The sequence below is a fragment of the Lepidochelys kempii genome, chromosome 23 (genome assembly GCF_965140265.1).
Source record: "Lepidochelys kempii isolate rLepKem1 chromosome 23, rLepKem1.hap2, whole genome shotgun sequence".
Taxonomy (NCBI): Eukaryota; Metazoa; Chordata; order Testudines; family Cheloniidae; genus Lepidochelys; species Lepidochelys kempii.
Genome location: NC_133278.1, coordinates 8,813,676 through 8,838,265, shown reverse-complemented (window position 1 = coordinate 8,838,265; position 24,590 = coordinate 8,813,676). Strand labels below are relative to the sequence as shown.

General features: G+C 48.5%; 1 protein-coding gene across 2 annotated transcripts in view; it reads left to right on the top strand.

The window, feature by feature from the left end:
- Positions 1–24,590, top strand: part of LOC140902092 (scavenger receptor cysteine-rich domain-containing protein DMBT1-like) — a 92,086-nt gene that overhangs the window by 52,266 nt on the left and 15,230 nt on the right. For both annotated transcript variants that reach the window (XM_073321783.1, XM_073321782.1), the window contains exons 9-10: positions 2,221–2,550; positions 22,328–22,657. In XM_073321783.1, the coding sequence (XP_073177884.1) occupies positions 2,221–2,550; positions 22,328–22,657 (660 nt within the window). The remainder of the gene's footprint in view (positions 1–2,220; positions 2,551–22,327; positions 22,658–24,590) is intronic.

Below are 24,590 nucleotides of genomic sequence, written 5' to 3'. Positions count from 1 at the left end.
TCACTCAAACTAAAAATCCAGGGCCAGTTTCTCAAGAGTCCAGTTCCTAATCACTGTGTTCTGGTGGATTTGCATTTCAGGAATTTGGCCCTAAACTTGTAACTTCCCCAAAGGCTGGACACAGGACACGCAATTCTTTGTTACTTTCTGTCTTGCACAGCCGACATATTTCCCTGTCCTCTTTCTCAACTGCCGTGTCCTACCCCAGGCTGCATATCAGTGGGGGGTCTTCTTCTTTTGTGTATGTCACAAGTTGATATCTAAGTAACCCTTCCCCCAGTGGTGTCAGAAGTGACCAGGGATGGGTTTAATATCTCGGAGTTCCTTCTCAGCAATATAACACAGATCCGGCTTGAGCATCCACCCAGTAACCAGGGGCAATTACACACCACCCCGTGGGTGCTTCTATGAGGCAAAGCTTTCCCTCTTGCAAGCACAGAGTGTCAGTGCAGAAAAAAACTTTTTAATGAAAGGAGGGAAATCCCCTCGCATTAACTTGAGAAAACGCCGGAAGAGCAAAACAGTTATCCCAGAGTATGTTGGGCAGTGTCTTTTGCCTTAGGATCTTGAGTCCAGCAACCAAACGTTCCTTTAACGTGTCCCTCCCTTCTCCCTCCAGTGACCCCTCTCACAGTGGTTGTCCTTGGTTAGTGAAGACCCAGAGTTCAGAGGTGCACCTGTGTGAGTTCAGCTCCCACCATGGGGGCGGGGAGGAGAGCGCCTGGTTCGCTCTCCTGTCTGGGTGCTTGCTCTGGTGGCAGCTGCCCTGCCAGCCACTCATCACTCTGCTCGCCCTCACCTCCTGCTGCCCCCGGCCTCTCTACTGTGACCTCTGCAGGTCGCTCTCTTGAGGCTCCCCCCAGCTCTTAGTGGAGAGACCTCAGTGCTGAAGCAGGCTGGGCAGAAACACAGTGTCACAGCAGATGATTTCTGCTCTAGTGATCACTTAATCCCAAAAGATTCCTAATGGAGCCTTAATTAGCTTTACCTTTGAAGAGTGGTGAGGGCATAGGCGCCAACTTTCCCTGGTGCTGGTGGGTGCTCGTGCCCACCCGGTCCTGCCCTGACTCCACCCCTTCCCTGCCCCCATTCCAACCCCTTCCCTAAAGTCATTGTCCCAACTCCGCCCCCCCACCCCTATTGGACCTCTTCCCCAAATCCCCTCCCTGGCCCCGCCTCTTTCCCGAGCACGCCACGTTCCCCCTCCCCCCCCCAGCTGCATGAAACAGGTGTTTCGTGGCGCAAGTGCTGGAAGCTAGGGGGAAAAGCGGGCACGCGGCGTGCTCAGGGGAGGAGGCGGACATGGAGCGGAGGCAGAAGGGAGCTGGGTGGGGGGGTGGGGAGCTGCCGGTGGGTGCAGAGCACCCACCAATTTTTCCCCATGGGTACTTCAGCCCCAGAGCACCCACGGAGTCTGGGCCTATGGGTGAGGGGCAGATTAAATCATATCTATACCTCTTACACACCCCACACCCCTCAGCAGGAACACCCATCTCCATCCCGTCTCACTCTTGATAGGTGTCTGGTGTCTGAGCCCCCTGGTTAGTAAGTTCAGTTCAGTTTGTGGGTGACCAACACAGCTCTTTCTGCTGGATACTATGCAGAGTGAGTGTCTTCATATAAATACCGTCTGGTCCTGAATCCTTTCCCCCTCCTCTGCTCATCACTAGCTGTCAGGGGAAGAGGTCATTCAGATCTTGCTTCCATCTAGCTTGTTCAGCCATCTGACTGTACATCCTCAAAGTCCCGTCTTCTAACAGGTCTCTCCTCCATCACGTGTGTGACCATCTGTACTGGTGCCCTACAAGCACACTGAGAAGAACGGGCTAAGCCAAATCTCTGCATTGCAGCAATTCCTCTGGCCAGTCCAGTCTGGGGCCTGTTAAGTCTAGTCCAGGATCTGCATCCCAGGTTCCAAATAGGCAGATACAAGTTAGGGCTTAGAAAAACATGCAAAATATTTAATACATTTCATTTGGTATTCTATTGTTTAACAGTGCGATTAAAACTACGATTAATAGTGATTAGTTTTTTAAATCACAATTAATTTTTTTGAGTTAATCGCATGAGTTAACTGCGATTGACAGGGAGTGAACCCCTAACAGGCTGTTGCAGAGGCTGTTCAGACCTGTCAGTGGGAGGCTCTATGTTCCCCAGCATCACTACTGATCAGATGCACAGGAACCTCCCTGACTGTTTATTCCCTTGGGGTGTTTGCAGACTCTGGCATCTCAGAAGTGGCTCAGCTCCGACTGGTGAACGGTCTCAATAGATGCTCTGGGAGAGTTGAGGTGCTTCAAAACCAGCAGTGGGGAACCGTGTGTGATGACAGCTGGGATTTAACTGAGGCCAGAGTCGTGTGCAGGCAGCTGGGCTGTGGTATGGCGTTATCAGCCCCAGGAGGGGCTCGATTTGGGCGAGGATCAGACCGTATCTGGCTGGATGACGTTCACTGCACAGGGACAGAAGCTTCCCTCACCGAATGCAGGGCTCGGCCTTGGGGAGACAATAACTGTAACCACGGAGAAGATGCCGGTGTTGTGTGCTCAGGTAACCTTCATCTACCACCCTGCATGTTGTAAGGAGCAGGGTGGGAAGCTCATTACAGGGCATTGTCCTCTCACAGCCAAAGCTGACCCCAGCATGATGCTTTGGGGCCTGTTCTTTAGGGAGCAATATGGCAGTTCCAGTACGGAGTGTTCTCTCAGTCTGTGCTGACCCTAATTCCCCGTGCGTTTCTATGGGCCTGTGCTTCAGGGAGCGGTGTGGGGGCTCAGTAGGGGACGCTCACGATCTCTTCTGGAAGTCAGCGCTGGCCCCAGTGCCCTAGTGCAGTGCTAGGGGGCCTGTGCTGTTGGTAGGGGGATGTCAGTAGGGGGTGCTCTCCATTTGTAGTTGTGCTGGCCCTAATGCCCCAGTGCAGTTCCATGGGCCCCTAGCATGAGGAAGCCTTGTCTGTGCCCACTGAGGGGCAGCTCCCCAACTCCCTCAGCCACACGCCACACAAGCTGTGCCCTCTAGGCCTTTTGTGGGGGAGTGACCTCCTTCCAGGTTGGTAATAAGCACACTTCACCCCTCGGTCCTCCGAGCATCCCCCTGCAGCACCTAGTCTCTGTCCCACAGGGCACTCACAGCAGTCACAGATCTGCTGCTCCCAAAGGAACAGGGCCCCAAGGTGACCAGCTCCACCTCCCATCTCTGCCCCAATCAACACACAGCTCTAGATCCCTTCAGAGTGACACCAAGGACAAGTGATTTCACAGAGAGTAGAGATTCGAGGGGTAGCAAGGAGAAGGGTTGGAAAGAAATTGTTCCATGGGAAATAAAATCAAACTACGTTGACTAGAGCCTAGACCAGGGGTCTCAAACACATGGCCCGTGGGCCGTATGCATCCTGTGGAATTATTTCCTGCGGCTGCCAAGCTCCCCTCACCCGCTGCCCCAGCACGCTGTGTCCCAGCTCCTGTGCCTACCTCCAGGTGCTTCTCGCCACCAAACAGCTGTTTGGTGGCACTTAGCGCTTTCCAAGAGGGATGACGGAGGAGCGGGGAGCTGCGTGCTCAGGGGAGGAGGCGAAGAAGCGGCAGGGCAGGGGCGGGGATTTGGGGAAGGGGTTGGAGTAGGGGCAGGGATGGGAAGGAGTTGGGGTTGGGACTTTGGGGAAGGGGTTGGAATGGGGGTGGGGAAGGGGTAGGAAGAGGCAGGGCAGGGGCGGGGCCTCATGGAAGGGGTGAAATGGGGGTGGGGCCGGGGGCAGCAGGTGGGAGGCTTTTGTACCTTTATATGGGTATGTCTACACTACGGAATTAGGTCAAATTTATAGAAGTCAGTTTTGTAGAAAATGTTTTTATATAGTTGATTGTGTGTGTCCCCACACAAATGCTCTAAGTGCATGTAGTCGGCGGAGTGCATCCACACTACCAAGGCAACCATCAACTTCCAGAGCGTTGCACTATGGGTAGCTATCCTGCAATCTCCGCCGCCCATTTGAATTCTGGGTAGAAATCCCAGTGCCTGATGGGGCTAAAACATTGTCGCGGGTGGTTCTGGGTACATATTGTCAGGCCCCCCTTCTCTCCCTGCCTCTGTGAAAGCAAGGGCAGACAATCATTTTGTGCCTTTTTTCTTGAGTTACCTGTGCAGATGCCATACCATGGCAAGCACGGAGCCCGCTCAGCTAACCGTCACTGTATGTCTCCTGGGTGTTGGCAAACGTGGTACTGCATTGCTATACAGCAACAGTTTATTGCTTTTGGCAGCAGACACTGCAGTATGACTGGTAGCCATTGTTGACGTAGTCCAGGGTGCTCTTTTAACCGACCTCAATGAGGTAAGGGGCGCCTGGACAAACATGGGTGTGATTCAGCCAAGTCATTTCCCTTTTAAGTTTCTTTTAATCTGCAGCCAGCAGAAGATGATGGCGAGCAGTCAGACTGCACCGTCTTCTGCCAAGCACCCAGGAGATGACGATGGCTAGTGGTCGTACTGCACAGTCTGCTGCCAGCAAAATGTATAAAGATAGATGAAGTGGATCAAAACAAGAAATAGACCAGATTTGTTTTGTATTCATTTTCTCCTCCCTTCCTCCGTGAAATCAAGGGCCTGCTAAACCCAGTTTTGAGTTCTTTCCTTGAGGTTTTGAGTTCTATCCTTGAGGGGACCATTCTGTTTCTCGCAAAGCCACCCCCTTTGTTGATTTTAATTCCCTGTAAGACAACCCTGTAAGCCATGTCGTCAGTCGCCCCTCCCTCCGTCAGAGCAACGGCAGACAATTGTTCCGTGTCTTTTTTCTGCGTAGACACCATACCATGGCAAGCATGGAGTCCGCTCAGATCACTTTGGCAATTAAGAGCACATTAAACACCACATGCATTATCCAGCAGTATATGCAGCACCAGAACTTGGCAAAGCAAAACTGGGAGAGTAGACGATGTCAGCGCGGTGATGAGAGTGATGAGGATATGGACACAGACTTCTCTCAAAGCACGGGCCCTGCCAATGTGGGCATCATGGTGCTAATGGGGCAGGTTCATGCGGTGGAACGCCGATTCTTGGCTCGGGAAGCAAGCAGAAACTGGTGGGACTGCACAGTGTTGCAGGTCTGGGACGATTCCCAGTGGCTGCAAAACTTTCGCATGCGTAAGGGCACTTTCATGGAACTCTGTGACTTGCTTTCCCCTGCCCTGAGGCGCAAGAATACCAAGATGAGAGCAGCCCTCACAGTTAGAGAAGCAAGTGGCAATAGCCCTGTGGAAGCTTGCAACGCCAGACAGCTACCGGTCAGTCAGGAATCAATTTGGAGTGGGCAAATCTACTGTGGTGGCTGCTGTGATGCAAGTAGCCAACGCAATCAAAAATCTGCTGATATCAAGGGTAGTGACCCTGGGAAATGTGCAGGTCATAGTGGATGGCTTTGCTGCAATGGGATTCCCTAACTGTGGTGGGGCCATAGACGGAACCCATATCCCTATCTTGGCACCAGAGCACCAAACCGGCAAGTACATAAACTGCAATGAGTACTTGTCAATAGTGCTGCAAGCACTGGTGGATCACAAGGGATGTTTCACCAACATCAGCGTGGGATGGCTAGGAAAGGTACATGACGCTCGCATCTTCAGGAACTCTTGTCTGTTTCAAAAGCTGCAGGAAGGGACTTTCTTCCCAGACCAGAAAATAACCATTGGGGATGTTGAAATGCCTATATGTATCCTTGGGGACCCAGCCTACCCCTTAATGCCATGGCTCATGAAGCCATACTCAGGCAGCCTGGACAGTATCATAGAATCATAGAATATCAGGGTTGGAAGGGACCCCAGAAGGTCATCTAGTCCAACCCCCTGCTCGAAGCAGGACCAATTCCCAGTTAAATCATCCCAGCCAGGGCTTTGTCAAGCCTGACCTTAAAAACCTCTAAGGAAGGAGATTCTACCACCTCCCTAGGTAATGCATTCCAGTGTTTCACCACCCTCATAGTGAAAAAGTTTTTCCTAATATCCAATCTAAACCTCCCCCACTGCAACTTGAGACCATTACTCCTCGTTCTGTCATCTGCTACCATTGAGAACAGTCTAGAGCCATCCTCTTTGGAACCCCCTTTCAGGTAGTTGAAAGCAGCTATCAAATCCCCCCTCATTCTTCTCTTCTGCAGACTAAACAATCCCAGCTCCCTCAGCCTCTCCTCATAAGTCATGTGTTCCAGACCCCTAATCATTTTTGTTGCCCTTCGCTGGACTCTCTCCAATTTATCCACATCCTTCTTGTAGTGTGGGGCCCAAAACTGGACACAGTACTCCAGATGAGGCCACACCAATGTCGAATAGAGGGGAACGATCACGTCCCTCGATCTGCTCGCTATGCCCCTACTTATACATCCCAAAATGCCATTGGCCTTCTTGGCAACAAGGGCACACTGCTGACTCATATCCAGCTTCTCATCCACTGTCACCCCTAGGTCCTTTTCCGCAGAACTGCTGCCTAACCATTCAGCCCCTAGTCTGTAGCGGTGCATTGGATTCTTCCGTCCTAAGTGCAGGACCCTACACTTATCCTTATTGAACCTCATCAGATTTCTTTTGGCCCAATCCTCCAATTTGTCTAGGTCCTTCTGTATCCTATCCCTCCCCTCCAGTGTATCTACCACTCCTCCCAGTTTAGTATCATCCGCAAATTTGCTGAGAGTGCAATCTACACCATCCTCCAGATCATTTACGAAGATATTGAACAAAACTGGCCCCAGGACCGACCCTTGGGTACTCCACTTGACACCGGCTGCCAACTAGACATGGAGCCATTGATCACTACCCGTTGAGGCTGACAATCTAGCCAGCTTTCTACCCACCTTATAGTGCATTCATCCAGCCCATACTTCCTTAACTTGCTGACAAGAATACTGTGGGAGACCGTGTCAAAAGCTTTGCTAAAGTCAAGAAACAATACATCCACTGCTTTCCCTTCATCCACAGAACCAGTAATCTCATCATAAAAGGCGATTAGATTAGTCAGGCATGACCTTCCCTTGGTGAATCCATGCTGGCTGTTCCTGATCACTTTCCTCTTATGCAAGTGCTTCAGGATTGATTCTTTGAGCACCTGCTCCATGATTTTTCCAGGGACTGAGGTGAGGCTGACTGGCCTGTAGTTCCCAGGATCCTCCTTCTTCCCTTTTTTAAAGATTGGCACTACATTAGCCTTTTTCCAGTCATCCGGGACTTCCCCGGTTCACCACGAGTTTTCAAAGATAATGGCCAATGGCTCTGCAATCACAGCCGCCAATTCCTTCAGCACTCTCGGATGCAACTCGTCCGGCCCCATGGACTTGTGCACGTCCAGCTTTTCTAAATAGTCCCTAACCACCTCTATCTCTTCCCCATTTTGTGATGCCCAGCGCAGCAGTCTGTGAGCTGACCTTGTTAGTGAAGACAGAGGCAAAAAAAGCATTGAGTACATTAGCTTTTTCCACATCCTCTGTCACTAGGTTGCCTCCCTCATTCAGTAAGGGGCCCACACTTTCCTTGGCTTTCTTCTTGTTGCCAACATACCTAAAGAAACCCTTCTTGTTACTCTTGACATCTCTTGCTAGCTGCAGCTCCAGGTGCGATTTGGCCCTCCTGATATCATTCCTACATGCCCGAGCAATATTTTTATACTCTTCCCTAGTCATATGTCCAACCTTCCACTTCTTGTGAGCTTCTTTTTTATGTTTAAGATCCACTAGGATTTCACCATTAAGCCAAGCTGGTTGCCTGCCATATTTACTATTCTTTCGACTCATCGGGATGGTTTGTCCCTGTAACCTCAACAGGGATTCCTTGAAATACAGCCAGCTCTCCTGGACTCCTTTCCCCTTCATGTTAGTCCCCCAGGGGATCCTGGCCATCCATTCCCTGAGGGAGTCGAAGTCTGCTTTCCTGAAGTCCAGGGTCCGTATCCTGCTGCTTACCTTTCTTCCCTGCATCAGGATCCTGAACTCAACCAACTCATGGTCACTGCCTCCCAGATTCCCATCCACTTTTGCTTCCCCCACTAATTCTACCCAGTTTGTGAGCAGCAGGTCAAGAAAAGCGCCCCCCCTAGTTGGCTCCTCTAGCACTTGCGCCAGGAAATTGTCCCCTACACTTTCCAAAAACTTCCTGGATTGTCTATGCACTGCTGTATTGCTCTCCCAGCAGATATCAGGAAAATTAAAGTCATCCATGAGAATCAGGGCATGCAATCTAGTAGCTTCCGTGAGCTGCCGGAAGAAAGCCTCATCTACCTCATCCCCCTGGTCCGGTGGTCTATAGCAGACTCCCACCACTACATCACTCTTGTTGCACACACTTCTAAACTTAATCCAGAGACACTCAGGTTTTTCTACAGTTTCGTACCGGAGCTCTGAGCAGTCATACTGTTCCCTTACATACAGTGCTACTCCCCCACCTTTTCTGCCCTGCCTGTCCTTCCTGAACAGTTTATAACCATCCATGACAGTACTCCAGTCATGTGAGTTATCCCACCAAGTCTCTGTTATTCCAATCACGTCATAGTTCCTTGACATCACCAGGACCTCCAGTTCTCCCTGCTTGTTTCCAAGGCTTTGTGCATTCGTATATAAGCACTTGAGATAACCTGTTGATCGCCCCTCATTCCCAGTATGAGGCAGGAGCCCTCCCCTCACAGAGATTCCTGCCTGTGCTTCCTCCCTGTATCCCGCTTTCCCACTTACCTCAGGGCTTTGGTCTCTTTCCCCCGGTGAACCTAGTTTAAAGCCCTCCTCACTAGGTTAGCCAGCCTGCTGGCAAAGATGCTCTTCCCTCTCTTCGTAAGATGGAGCCCATCTCTGCCCAGCACTCCTCCTTCATTGAGGACCATCCCATGGTCAAAGAATTCAAAGCCTTCTCTCCGACACCACGTGCGTAGCCATTCGTTGACTTCGACGATTCGACGGTCCCTACCCAGGCCTTTTCCTTCCACGGGAAGGATGGACGAGAACACCACTTGCGCCTCCAACTCCTTTATCCTTCTTCCCAGAGCCATGTAGTCCGCAGTGATCCGCTCAAGGTCATTCTTGGCAGTATCATTGGTGCCCTTGTGGAGAAGCAGGAAGGGGTAGCGATCCGAGGGCTTGATGAGTCTCGGCAGTCTCTCCGTCACATCGCGAATCCTAGCCCCTGGCAAGCAGCAGACTTCTCGGTTTTCCCGGTCAGGGCGGCAGATAGATGACTCAGACCCCCGGAGGAGAGAGTCCCCGACCACCACCACCCGCCTCCTTCTCTTGGGAGTGGTGATCGTGGAACCCCCAACCTCAGGACATCGCATCTCATGCCTTCCAACCAGCGGAGTCTCCTTCTGCTTTCTCGCCTCAGACATATCATCTGGTCCACTCTCCGCAACGGTACCTGTGGAGAGAACATGAAAGCGGTTAGTTACCTGTGTCTGTGTTACTGGAACCCGGACATTCCGCTTACCTCTTCTGGAGGTCACATGTTGCCAAGCTTCTTCACTGGCCTCTTGGCTCCTCTGTGCAACCTGCTCTATATCTTTAGAGCTTTGTGCCCCTAGAAGGATATCCTGAGTTTTGTCCAGAAAATCCTCAGTTTCTCGTATGCAACGCAGGGTTGTTATCTGTTGCTCCAGACCTTCAATCTTCTCTTCCAATATGGAGACCAGCTTGCACTTTGTACAGACAAAGTCGCTTCTGTCCTGTGGAAGAAAGACAAACATGGCACATCCAGTGCAGGTCACAACAGCTGAACCCCCCCCCACTTCCATATCACCTTCCTACTATGAGCTTCCTCAGAGCAGTTTGCAAGACGTAAGCCTCACTGGGCTCACTCCAGGCGAACTCCCAGGCAAACTCCTGCTGTGAGCTGCTCTGCTGTCCCCCGCTGCTCAGCTGGTTCGCCGCTGCTCAGCTGGTTCCTGAAGCTCTGGCTATTTTTAAACAGCCAGGCTTCCCTGACACAAACAAACGGACACCCTAATGCCCACCCCCTGCAGGCTAGCAGCCAATCAGACACTCACTCAGGCTCTCACACTGCCCTCCCAGCAAACACACGCTCGGATACTTCCTCAGCAAGCAAACACACACACACTCGGATACTTACCAGTCCCAGGCAAACTCCTGCTGTGAGCTGCTCTGCTGTCCCCCGCTGCTCAGCTGGTTCGCCGCCGCTCAGCTGCTTTGCGAAGCTCTGGCTATTTTTAAACAGCCAGGCTTCCCTGACACAAACAAACGGACACCCTAATGCCCGCCCCCATTAGTAGTCAGGATCTGTTTAACTACAGGCTGAGCAAGTGCAGAATGGTGGTAGAATGTGCATTTGGACGTTTAAAGGCGCACTGGCGCAGTTTACTGACTCGGTTAGACCTCAGCGAAACCAATATTCCCACTATTATTACTGCTTCTTGTGCACTCCACAATATCTGTGAGAGTAAGGGGAAAGACGTTTATGGCGGGGTCGGAGGTTGAGGCAAATTGCCTGGCTGCTGGTTTTGCACAGCCAGACACCAGGGCGGTTAGAAGAGCACAGGAGGGCGCAGTGCACATCAGAGAAGCTTTGAAAACCAGTTTCATGACTGGCCAGGCTACGGTGTGAAAGTTCTGTTTGTTTCTCCTTGATGAAACCCCCCACCCCTTGGTTCACTCTACTTCCCTGTAAGCTAACCACCTACCCCCACCACCCTTCGATCACCACTTGTAGAGGCAATAAAGTCATTGTTGCTTCACATTCATGCATTCTTTATTAAATCACACAAATAGGGGGATAACTACCAAGGTAGCCCAGGAGGGGTGGTGGAGGAGAGAAGCACCAGGAGGGATGGTGGAGGAGGGAAGGACAAGGCCACACAGCACTTTAAAAGTTTAAAACTTATTGAATGCCAGCCTTCTGATGCTTGGGCAGTCCTCTGGGGTGGAGTGGCTGGGTGGCCGGAGGCCCCCCCACCACGTTCTTGGGCGTCTGGGTGAGGAGGCTTTGGAACTTGGGGAGGAGGGCGGTTGGTTACACAGGGGCTGTAGTGGCAGTCTGTGCTCCAACTGCCTTTGCTGCAGCTCAACCATACACTGGAGCATACTGGTTTGGTCCTGCAGCAGCCTCAGCATTGAATCCTGCCTCCTCTCATCACGCTGCCGCCACATTTGAGCTTCAGCCCTGTCTTCAGCCCGCCACTTACTCTCTTCAGCCCGCCACCTCTCCTCACGGTCATTTTGTGCTTTCCTGCACTCTGACATGGTCTGCCTCCACGCATTCATCTGTGCTCTGTCAGTGTGGGAGGACAGCATGAGCTCGGAGAACATTTCATTGCGAGTGCGTTTTTTTCTCTTTCTAATCTTCACTAGTCTCTGGGAAGGAGAAGATCCTGTGATTATTGAAACACATGCACCTGGTGGAGAAAAAAAAAGGGACAGTGGTATTTAAAGAGACACATTTTATAGAACAATGGGTACACTCTTTCACGGTAAACCTTGCTGTTAACATTACATACATAGCACATGTGCTTTTGTTCCAAGGTCGCAATTTGCCTCCTCCCACTGCATGGCTAACCCCTCCCCTCTCCCTGTGGCTAACAGCGGGGAACATTTCTGTTCAGCCACAGGCAAACAGCCCAGCAGGAACGGGCACCTCTGAGTGTCCCCTGAAGAAAAGCACCCTATTTCAACCAGGTGACCATGAATGATATCACTCTCCTGAGGATAACACAGAGAGATAAAGAACGGATGATGTTTGAACGCCAGCAAACATACACTGCAATGCTTTGTTGTACAAAGATTCCCGAGTACGTTCTACTGGCCTGGAGTGGTAAAGTGTCCTACTATGGAGGACGCAGTAAGGCTGCCCTCCCCAGAAACCTTTTGCAAAGGCTTTGGGAGTACATGCAGGAGAGCTGCGAATGCCAGGGCAAATTAATCATTACACATGCTTGCTTTTAAACCATGTATAGTATTTTAAAAGGTACACTCACCGAAGGTCCCTTCTCCAGGTCCAGGTCCATAAAAGCTCCAGGGTGAGAAACAGTTCCTGGCTGTCGGGAAAACCGGTTTCTCCGCTTGCTTGCTGTGAGCTATCTTCCTCATCCCCAAAACCTGCTTCCGTGTTGCCTCCATCTCCATTGAAGGAGTCAAACAACACAGCTGGGGTAGTGGTGGCTGAACCCCCTAAAATGGCATGCAGCTCATTATAGAAGCGGCATGTTTGGGGCTCTGACCCGGAGCGGCCGTTCGCCTCTGGTTTTCTGGTAGGCTTGCCTCAGCTCCTTAAGTTTCACGGGGCACTGGTTCGGGTCCCTGTTATGGCCTCTGTCCTTCATGCCCTGAGAGATTTTGACAAATGTTTTGGCATTTCGAAAACTGGAACGGAGTTCTGATAGCACGGATTCCTCTCCCCATACAGCGATCAGATCCCGTACCTCCCATTCAGTCCATGCTGGAGCTCTTTTGCGATTCTGGGACTCCATCATGCTCACCTCTGCTGATGAGCTCTGCACAGTCACTTGCAGCTTGCCACGCTGGCCAAACAGGAAATTGAAATTAAAAAGTTAGTGGGCTTTTCCCGTCTACCTGGCCAGTGCATCTGAGTTGAGAGTGCTGTCCAGAGCAGTCACAATGGAGCACTCTGGGATAGCTCCCGGAGGCCAATACCATCTAATTGTGTCCACAGTACCCCAAATTTGACCCGGCAAGGCCGATTTAAGCGCTAATCCACTTGTCAGGCATGGAGTAAGGAAATCGATTTTAAGAGCCCTTTAAGTAAAAAAAAAAGGGCTTCATCGTGTGGATGGGTGCAGGTTTACTTCGATTTAACGCTGCTAAATTCGACCTAAACTCCTAGTGTAGACCAGGGCTTAGTCGGTACTGGTCCTGCTTTGAGCAGGGGGTTGGACTAGATGACCTCCTGAGGTCTCTTCCAACCCTAATCTTCTGTGATTCCATGATTCTGCTGCCCCCTGCCTCTCTATTGTGACCTCTGCAGGTTGCTCTCCTGAGTCTCCACCCAGCTCTCAGTAACTATCAGCTCTTATTGAGGAAACCTCAGTGCTGAAGCAGGCTGGGCAGAAACACTGTCTCACAGCAGGTGATTTCAGCTCTAGCAATCGCTTAAACCAAAAAGACTCCTAATGGAGCCTTAATTAGCTCTATCTTTGAAGAGTGGGGAGGGGCAGATTAAACCATGCCTAGACCTCTTACACACAGCCCACACATCATCTCCACCCCCTCTCACTCTTGATAGGGGTTTAGTGTCTGAGCCCTTTGGTTAGTGGGTTCAGCTGTGGGCAAGCTGAGCACATTTCTGCTGCCCTTTACTCAGAGAATCAGGACAACAACATTTCACTACCCCTGCATTCAATTACTACAGTGATTTTTAACCAAGCATCAGCCAACACAGCTATTTGCTGGATACCTAGGCAGGGTGGGTGTGTTAATGGAAATACTGTCTGGTCCTGAAGACTTTCCCCCTCCCCTGCTCATGACTAGCTGTCAAGGGAGAGCTCATTCCAACCTTGCTTACCACTAGCTTGTTCAGCCATCTGACTGTGCATCCTCAAGGTCCAGTCTTTTAACTGGGCTCTCCTCCACCATATGTGACTGTCTGTATTGCTGCCCGATAGGCACACTGAGAAGATCGGGCTATGTCAAATCTCTGCATTGTAGCTATTCCTCTGACCAGTCCAGTCAGGGAACTGTTAATTCTAGTCCAGGATCTGTGTCGCATGTTGGAAATAGGCAGATACAAGTTAGGGTTTCTGATATTCATCAGCAAGCCAGTCTCTGTATCCCAGAGTTGCCGCCCCTCTGTGAGGACACAGCTGTCAGCCCAGCTCTGCCATCACTCATCTGAGACTGGTCCTGTGCCGGCAGCACTAGACCCCACTGCAGCAATGGCTGCCACAAAATGATGTTGCCAAGTCAGTCGTGGCAAGTCAGGAGGAACCGCAGGGGCAGGTATTTGCTTCAGCTTTCACTGCGCTCCAGGCAGTTCTCAGGGGGATGGACTCTGGGCGACGTTTTCAGGGAGCTATGGCATCTCAGAAGTGGCTCAGGTCCGATTGGTGAATGGTTCGAGTCACTGCATTGGGAGAGTCAAGGTGTTTTATAAACAAGAAGTGGGGAACCGTGTTTGATGACAGCTGGAACTTACAGGATGCCACAGTTGTGTGCAGGCAGCTGGGCTGTGGGACGGCGTTATCAGCCCCCGCCGGGGCTCATTTTGGGCAAGGAGCTGACCGTATCTGACTGGATGACGTCAACTGCACAGGGACAGAAGCTGCCCTCTCCGATTGCAGGGCTCGGCCTTGGGGAGACAATAACTGTCACCATGGAGAAGATGCTGGTGTCAAGTGCTCAGGTAACCTTCATCCATCACGTCACTGTCTGTGCTGCAGGGATCGGGCTGGGAAGCTTTCAGCACAGACCCAGCTCTCCTGTCTGAGTCAGCACTGACCCCAGTGCCCCAGCATGGTGCTAAGGGCCTGTACTGCAGGGACCCGGTTCGGGGTCACAGTAAGTGTCGCTTTTCCCATGGTGTCAGTGCTGACCCCATTTCCCCCGCACAAGTCTATGTGCCTGTACTGCAGGGAGCGGGATGGGGGCTCAGTAGGGGGCGCTCTCCCCTCAGTCAGTGCTGAGCCCTGTGCCCCAGCACAGCACTTAGGGCCTGCGCTGCAGGGAGCAGTACGTGCGCCTCTGTGAGAGACCCTCCCCGTCGCTGATCACTCAAGTTCCCCTCCCCGCCTCCCCACCCCCTCTCACCTCACCTCCGCCTCTACCTGCTCCCCTGAGTGCGCCGTGTCACCGCTTCTCCGCCTACCTCCCAGCACTTGCCGCCGCAAAACAGCTGTTTCGTGGTCTAACAAGCTCCGGGAGGGAGGGGGAGGAGTGGGAACACGGCACACTCGGGATGAGGTGGGGCTGGGGCGGGGATTTGGGGAAGAGGTTGGAATAGGGGCAGGGAGGGGTTGGAGTTGGGGCGGGGACAAGCACTCACCAGCGCCAGCAGAAGTCAGTGCCTATGAGAATGGCAATAGTCTTCTCTGAACGTAGTAGCAAAAGTAATCCACAAGCCTCACTACTTTGATCCATCCCATCTTGGTAGATACTTTCCAAAGCCAGTAACAATGGCTGGAGTAATTTTAAGACAATAGCCAAGGATCGCTCATGAAAAAGCCAGCGGGTTTTCCCAGGTTGGACTAATTTGAACTTCAGTCCCAGTGTAACTTCTATATTTTCCAAGATATTCAGTCTTTTTGGACTCTTGTTGAAAAAAGAATAGAATGAAGACATTAAATTTATAACTTTTTAAATGCCTTTTGAAGAGTCTGTAGCTCGTATTAGTGCTAGGTGGAGTAGATGGCCTCTGCAGTGTGTGTAGGAGAGATTAGGGTTGCACTTTTCTCTGAGCAAAGCTTGTACTCCACCATGTCTTCCAGGGAAGTTTGCAGCTCCATCAAATGCACAAGCAGCCATCTCTTTGGGGTCCAATTGACAAGCATTTAACTCTTCTAAAAGATATGGGTTGTCACAGATGCAGCCGATGTGTCTTCTATAAAACTTGAACATCTAGAAATGCCTCTACCGGCCTACCACTGACATCAAGATAATGTATACAGTGACTTAAAACTTGATGCCCATTTGCATCGGTGCATTCATCAGCCATGTATGCAAATATTTTGAATGTGGTGAGAGCGTTCTTCACTTTTTCAAATGTTGAGTCTTTCACTGTTGCACCGCATGCTTTTAGCCAGTCAGTTGAGTTTCTTGCAGAAAGACAGTGAGCATTTGCTGGTCTTGTTCGGAACCAGTGTTCAACTTCAGGATGAACAAGTGACCATGCACTTAACATTGGCCTCCAGTTTGTAGCGTGTGGTATCTCTTGCTTAAATAGAAAGTAGGATTCCACAGCCATGTTTGTTCACATGAACTGTGTTGTGTCTCCAGCATTCTTAACAGCCTCATTAAGTACTTCTAAAATTGGCTTTGAAAGGGGGCTTATAAGGCTTTCTGCATGTTGATGCACTCCAGAGGCATGGTGTTTTGCAGCCTTTTCACATAGTTTGTCAGCATTGGCTTTGCTGATCCATCTGACAAACCAAAGTCCTCCACTTTTACCAATTATAGCATTGGAAAGCTTTCCTTCTTCGTAAGCTTTTTTGCAAGAGGTGCACCAGTAGCCATCTTTTGTAACTTAAATGGAAACACTTTGACTGACAAACATCAGGAACTGCCTTTAGGTTTCGGAGGCACTGTTTCTTCAGTAGGTAGCTGTATTTGTGCTTCGGGCTGGCTGGATATAGATGCATCACTTGAACCTTCAGATGACACGTTGATATATTCTTGGTTCTTGATGTGTTCTTCACCTTGGTTAGTTTTTGAGGCCTTTGAGTGGAAAAATTGTTGGTTTTTTTTGTCTTTTCATTTTCACTTTGACCTGCAACATATAAAAGAGATATTCATAACTTAAATGTTTTGTTAGGGTAATGCAAATTTAACGTAAGGATAATGCAGATTACACCAAAACACATAACAGTTCTAGATTTCTAAAACAAAATATAAATTTTTTAAAAAATGTATTTAATTTAAATTACTTTTGAAAAGTAAGTGATCATGGGATAAGAGGGAAGTCCTCTCATGGATCAGTAACTGGTTAAAAGATGGTAAACAAAGGGTCTGAATAAGTTATCAGTTTTCAGAATGGAGAGAGATAAATATAGTGGTATCCCTGTGGGGTCATTGGTATGGGGACCATTACTGTTCAACATATTCATAAATGATCTGGAAAAATGGGTAAACAGTGAGGTGGCAAAATTTGCAGATGATACAAAACTATTCAAGATAGTTAAGTCCAAAGCAGACTGTGAAGAGTTAAAGGGATCTCACAAAACTGGGTGACTGGGCAACAAAATGGCAGATGAAATTCAGTGTTGATAAATGCAAAGTAATGCAGATTGGAAAACATAATCGCAACTATACGTACAAAATGATGGGGTCTAAATTAGTTGTTAACACTCAAGAAAGAGATGTTGGAGTCATTGTGGATGGTTCTCTGAAAATATCCACTCAATGTGCAGCGGCAGTCAAAAAAGCAAACAGAATGTTGGGAATCATTAATGACAGGTTTCAGAGTAACAGCCGTGTTAGTCTGTATTCGCAAAAAGAAAAGGAGGACTTGTGGCACCTTAGAGACTAACCAATTTATTTGAGCATAAGCTTTCGTGAGCTACTTTGCACAGTATGCATCCGATGAAGTAAGCTGTAGCTCACGAAAGCTTATGCTCAAATAAATTGGTTAGTCTCTAAAGTGCCACAACTACTCCTTTTCTTTTTGGGACTCATTAAGAAAGGGATAGATAATAAGACAGAAAATATCATATTGCCTCTATATAAATCCATGGTACGTGCACACCTTGAATACTGTGCAGAAGTGGTCACTCCATCCGAAAAAAGATATATTGGAATTGGAAAAGGTACAGAGATGGGCAACTAAAATGATTAGGGGTATGAAACAGGAGGAGAGATTAAAATGACTGGGAATTTTCAGCTTAGAAAAGAGATGACTAGGGAGGGATATGATAGAGGTCTATAAAATCTTGACTGGTATGAAGAAAGTGAATAAGGAAATGTTATTTAATCCTTCACATAACACAAGAACTAGCAGTCACCCAATAAAATTGATAGGCAATAGGTTTTAAAAAAACAAAAGGAAGTACTTCTTCACACAACATATAGTCAACCCATAGAGCTCTTTGCCAGGGGATGCCGTGAAGACCAAAACCAGGATTAAAAAAAGAACTAGAAAAATTCTTGGAGAATAGGCCCATCAGTGGCTATTAGCTAGGATGGGGAGGGATGCAACACCATACTCTGAGTGTCCCTAGCTTGTTTGCCAAAAGCTGGGAATGGGCAACAGGGGGTGGATCATTTGATGATTACCTGTTCTGTTCATTCCCTCTCAAGCATCTGGCCTTGACCACTGTCGGAAGACAGGATATTGGGTTGCATGGACCATTAGTCTGATCCAGTGTGGCCATCCTTATGTAAAAATTAATTATAATAATAAAAATGTTTAGTACAGAAACTCCCCAACATAATGACCTCTCAAGATAGCAACAATGTCAGATAACAACCTTGGCAAATAATGCATTTTAAAAATCTTGGCCTACGAGGAAACATATTTATATAAGTTTCCATTCCCAGTCACAAATCTAGCATTCTGGAGCAAAGTCACTAAAATATAGTCCAACAAACGTTTATGTAACGTGCCCCTCACTTTTCCCTCCATCACACCTCACTTACCAGTGTTGTCCTTGGTCAGTGGAGACTCAGAGTTCAGAGGTGCTTTCACATGAGTTCACCTCCCAGGTAGGGGGCAAGAAGGCACCTTGCTTGTTCCTCCAGCTGCTCACTGTTCGCTCTGGCCACTGTTGTTGGTTGTACCATGTTCACTCCATCGCTCTGTTGCCAATGGACCTGTGCCATCACCTTCTGCTGCCACCAGCCTCTGTGACCTCTGTGAGTTGGTCTCTTGAGGTTTCACCCAGCTCTCAGAGATTTCAGCTCAGTGGGGGAACCTCACAGCTAGTGCAGGCTGGGCCATCTCTTCCACAGAAACACTGTCCCACAGCAGGTCTAAGCACTTACACCTAATTGTCAGTGATTTCAGCTGCAGTGGTCACTTAACAGAACAAAAGACTCTCTATGGAGCCTAATCAGCTCTGTCTTTAAACAGTGGAGAGGGGCAGGTCAAATAGTACTTGTGACTCAGGCAGACCATCAAGCAAAACACCTGTCCCCACCCTCTCTCCTGATGCCCTCAATCAGCACAGGCTAGGTACAGTTCTACTGCCCTTTACTCAGACAATAAGAATAATTAATAACAAGATTAATAACAAGAATTTTAATTATAAGCTAGGGACGCATCAGTTAGAAGTAACGGAGGAGGAAAAGGACCTTGGAGTATTGGTTGATCATAGGATGACTATGAGCCGCCAATGTGATATGGCTGTGAAAAAAGTTAATGCGGTCTTGGGATACATCAGGAGAGGTATTTCCAGTAGGGATAAGGAGGGTTTAGTACCGTTATACAAGGCACTGGTGAGACCTCACCTGGAATACTGTGTGCAGTTCTGGTCTCCCATGTTTAAGAAGGATGAATTCAAACTGGAACAGGTACAGAGAAGGGCTACTAGGATGATCCGAGGAATGGAAAACTTGTCTTATGAAAGGAGACTCAAGGAGCTTGGCTTGTTTAGCCTAACTAAAAGAAGGTTGAGGGGAGATATGATTGCTCTCTATAAATATATCAGAGGGATAAATACCAGAAAGGGAGAGGAATTATTTAAGCTCAGTACCAAAGTGGACACAAGAACAAATGGATATAAACTGGCCACTAGGAAATTTAGACTAGAAATTAGACAAAGGTATTTAACCGTTAGAGGAGTGAAGTTTTGCAATAGCCTTCCAAAGGAAGCAGTGGGGGCAAAAGATCTATCTGGCTTTAAGATTAAACTCAGTAAGTTTATGGAGGAGATGGTATGATGGGATAACATGGTTTTAGTAATTAAATATTCATGGTAAATAGGCCCAATGGCCTGTGATGGGCTATTAGATGGGGTGAGATCTGAGTTACCCAGGAAAGAATTTTCTGTAGTATCTGGCTGATGAATCTTGCCCATATGCTCAGGGTTTAGCTGATCGCCATATTTGGGGTCAGGAAGGAATTTTCCTCCAGGGCAGATTGGAAGAGGCCCTGGAGGTTTTTCGCCTTCCTCTGTAGCATGGGGCACGGGTCACTTGCTGGAGGATTCTCTGCTCCTTGAAGTCTTTAAACTACGATTTGAGGACTTCAATAGCACAGATATAGATGTGAGGGTTTTTTTGTAGGAGTGGTGGGTGAAATTCTGTGGCCTGCGTTGTGCAGGAGGTCAGACTAGATGATCATAATGGTCACTTCTGACCTAAATATCTATGAATAACAACATGTCATTACCCCCGCATTCAAGTGATTTGTAACCCAATCCCAGCCAAAATCTATCACTTGGGCAACACAGCTCTATTTGCTGAATACCTAGGTAGATTAGGTGTGAATGTAAATGCAATCTGGTCCTGAAGCCTTTCCCCCCAGCCCCTAGCTCATCACTAGCTCTCAGGGAGAGCTCATTTTGACTTTGCTTACAAATCATAATTTGAAATTATTAGGTTGGCCATCATCACTGAAATGAATGCACTGACATTGTCATAAAAAACAACAGCTGTATAAGGAAGCTAGTCTATGTTCATACTTTTCACCTGGAGCTGCAGCTAGCGAGAGATGTCAAGAGTAACAAGAAGGGTTTCTTCAGGTATGTTGGCAACAAGAAGAAAGCCAAGGAAAGTGTGGGCCCCTTACTGAATGAGGGAGGCAACCTAGTGACAGAGGATGTGGAAAAAGCTAATGTACTCAATGCTTTTTTTGCCTCTGTCTTCACTAACAAGGTCAGCTCCCAGACTGCTGCGCTGGGCATCACAAAATGGGGAAGAGATGGCCAGCCCTCTGTGGAGATAGAGGTGGTTAGGGACTATTTAGAAAAGCTGGACGTGCACAAGTACATGGCGCCGGACGAGTTGCATCCGAGAGTGCTGAAGGAATTGGCGGCTGTGATTGCAGAGCCATTGGCCATCATCTTTGAAAACTCGTGGTGAACCGGGGAAGTCCCGGATGACTGGAAAAAGGCTAATGTAGTGCCAATCTTTAAAAAAGGGAAGAAGGAGGATCCTGGGAACTACAGGCCAGTCAGCCTCACCTCAGTCCCTGGAAAAATCATGGAACAGGTCCTCAAAGAATCAATCCTGATGCACTTGCATGAGAGGAAAGTGATCAGGAACAGCCAGCATGGATTCACCAAGGGAAGGTCATGCCTGACTAATCTAATCGCCTTTTATGATGAGATTACTGGTTCTGTGGATGAAGGGAAAGCAGTGGATGTATTGTTTCTTGACTTTAGCAAAGCTTTTGACACGGTCTCCCACAGTATTCTTGTCAGCAAGTTAAGGAAGTATGGGCTGGATGAATGCACTATAAGGTAGGTAGAAATGGGTAGTGCTCAATGGCTCCATGTCTAGTTGGCAGCCGGTATCAAGTGGAGTGCCCCAAGGGTCGGTCCTGGGGCCGGTTTTGTTCAATATCTTCATAAATGATCTGGAGGATGGTGTGGATTGCACTCTCAGCAAATTTGCGGATGATACTAAACTGGGAGGAGTGGTAGATACGCTGGAAGGGAGGGATAGGATACAGAAGGACCTAGACAAATTGGAGGATTGGGCCAAAAGAAATCTGATGAGGTTCAATAAGGATAAGTGCAGGGTCCTGCACTTAGGATGGAAGAATCCAATGCACCGCTACAGACTAGGGACCGAATGGCTAGGCAGCAGTTCTGCGGAAAAGGACCTAGGGGTGACAGTGGACGAGAAGCTGGATATGAGTCAGCAGTGTGCCCTTGTTGCCAAGAAGGCCAATGGCATTTTGGGATGTATAAGTAGGGGCATAGCGAGCAGATCGAGGGACGTGATCGTTCCCCTCTATTCGACATTGGCGAGGCCTCATCTGGAGTACTGTGTCCAGTTTTGGGCCCCACACTACAAGAAGGATGTGGATAAATTGGAGAGAGTCCAGCGAAGGGCAACAAAAATGATTAGGGGTCTAGAACACATGACTTATGAGGAGAGGCTGAGGGAGCTGGGATTGTTTAGTCTGCAGAAGAGAAGAATGAGGGGGGATTTGATAGCTGCTTTCAACTACCTGAAAGGGGGTTCCAAAGAGGATGGCTCTAGACTGTTCTCAATGGTAGCAGATGACAGAACGAGGAGTAATGGTCTCAAGTTGCAGTGGGGGAGATTTAGGTTGGATATTAGGAAAAACGTTTTCACTAAGAGGGTGGTGAAACACTGGAATGCGTTACCTAGGGAGGTGGTAGAATCTCCTTCCTTAGAGGTTTTTAAGGTCAGGCTTGACAAAGCCCTGGCTGGGATGATTTAACTGGGAATTGGTCCTGCTTCGAGCAGGGGGTTGGACTAGATGACCTTCAGGGGTCCCTTCCAACCCTGATATTCTATGATTCTATGAAATCTGTTTTACTTTTTTCAGATAAAATATGTGTATCATACACTGTATATGCTTTTAAAGTGTGTATTAATGTTTCAGTTTCAATTCAAATTTCCAAACAATTACGAAATTGGCAACACTGCATGTAACTAGTTCACAAAACTGGGGGAGAAGCGGGGGCACGTGTTGGGAAATTCATGGGGGGTGTAGGGAAATCCTTAGGGATCAGATGCACAGGAACCTCCCTGAATGTTTATTCCTTGGGACATTTGCAGACTCTGCCATTCCTGAGCAGACTCCGCTCCGACTGGTGAATGGTCCAAGTAACTGCTCTGGGAGAGTCGAGGTGCTTCACAACCAGCAGTGGGGAACCGTGTGTGATGACACCTGGGATTTAACTGAGGCCAGAGTCGTGTGCAGGCAGCTGGGCTGTGGGACGGCGTTATCAGCCCCTGGAAGAGCTCAGTTTGGGCGAGGCTCTGACCGTATCTGGCTGGATGACGTTTACTGCACAGGGACAGAAGCTGCCCTCTCTGATTGCAGGTCTCGGCCTTGGGGAGACAACAACTGTCACCATGGAGAAGATGCCGGTGCTGTGTGCTCAGGTAACTCTCATCCATAGGGGTTGCTCACCCCTGGCAGTCACTACTAACCTGAATGACGCAGTGCAGCGGTGTGCAGAGTTCTGCAGGGACTGGAGGGGGCGCTCTTCCCTCGCTGTCAGTGCTGAGCCCAGTGCCCCAGCACAGCACTTAGGGCCTGCGCTGCAGGGAGCGGTACATGTGCCTCAGTGAGAGACCCTCCCCGTCGCTGATCGCTCTGATCCCCTGCCCCATTACAGCACAATGGGGTGCTGGGTAACTGTCGATCCCATTTGTGGGATTTGGGGTCGAATGGAGCCTCCAGCCACTCAGGGCCAGTAGAAACACTGGGTCCATTTATGAAGTGTGGGGTTTCTGACAGTGGCCAAGGCCAGGTGCTTCAGAGGGAATGAACAGAACAGGCAATCATCAGCTGATCCATCCCCTGTTGCCCATTCCCAGCTTCTGGCAAAGAGGCTAGGGACACTCCGAGCATGGTGTTGCATCCCTCCCCATCCTGGCTAATAGCCACGGATGGAACTATTCTCCAGGCATTTCTCGAGTTCTTTTTTTAATCCTGGCAAATAATGCATTTTAAAAATCTTGGCCTACTAGGAAACATATTTATATAAGTTTCCATTCCCAGTCACAAACATTCCACTATTCTATCAGGAGGATGTTAAAATAGAAGCTATGTAAGTTAGGTAGTTTAAAATCAGCAAGTCCAGGTAATTTGCATCCAAGGATTTTAAAACAGCCGAGGAAGGAGCATGCTGGACCATTAATATTTATTTTCAATAAGTCTTTGAGAGTTAGGAAAGCTCCAGCAGCCTGGAAGAAAGCTAATGTTATTCCATTTTTTAAAAGGGATAACTCAGCTAATTACAGGCCTGTCAGCCTGACATCAATCCCAAGCAAGACAATGGAGGGACTGATATGGGAGTAGAACAATAAAGAATTAAAGGAGGGTAATGTAATTGATGGAAATGAACGTGGGTTTAATGGAAAATAGATCTTGTCAAACTAACTTGATATCTTTTTTTGATGAGATTACCAGTTTGGTTGATAAAGGTAATAGTGTGGATGAAATAGACTTAGACTTCTGTAAGGTACCGCAAAACATTTTGATTGAAAAGCTAGAACAGTATAAAATTAACATGGCAGGGAGTGGTTCTTCGGTCTATGTTATTTAACATTTTTATCAATGACTTGGAAAAAATATAAAATCATAGGTGTTAAAGTTTGCAGATGATACAAAAATTGGGGGAGGACAGGTCACTGATTCAGAGTGATCTGGATAACATGGTAAGCTAGGTGCAAGCAAACAATATGCATTTTGACATGGCTAAATGTAAATATCTACATCTAGCAACAAAGAATGCAGATCATGTTTACATGGTGGGGGATTATATCCTGAGAAACAGTGGATCAGAAACAGATTTCCAGGTCGTGGTGGACAATCAGCTGGACATGAGCTCTCACGGAGACTCTGTGGTCAAAAGGGCTATGCAATCCTGGGATGTATTTAGAGAGGATATTTTGCCTATATTTGGCACTGCTGTGGCCATTGCAGGAATACTGTATTCAGTTCTGGTGCCCACAATCCAGGAAGGATGTTGATAAATTGGAGAGGGTTGTAGAAGAGCCATAAGAATGATTAAAGGATAAGAAAACCTGCCTTACAGTAATTGGCTCAAGGAGCTCAGTCTATTAACAAAGAAGGGTAAGAGGTGACTTGATCACAGTCCACAAAAATCAACCCAGGGAACAAATATTTAATAATGGGCTCTTCAGTCTAGCAGAGAAAGGTAGAACAAGATCCAATGGCTGGAAGCTGAAGCTAGACAAATTCAGAGTGGAAATGAAGCATACATTTAGAATAATGAGGGTAATTAACTACTGACAATTTACCACGGGTTGTGGTGGATTCTCCATCGCTGGCAATTGTTGAGTCAAG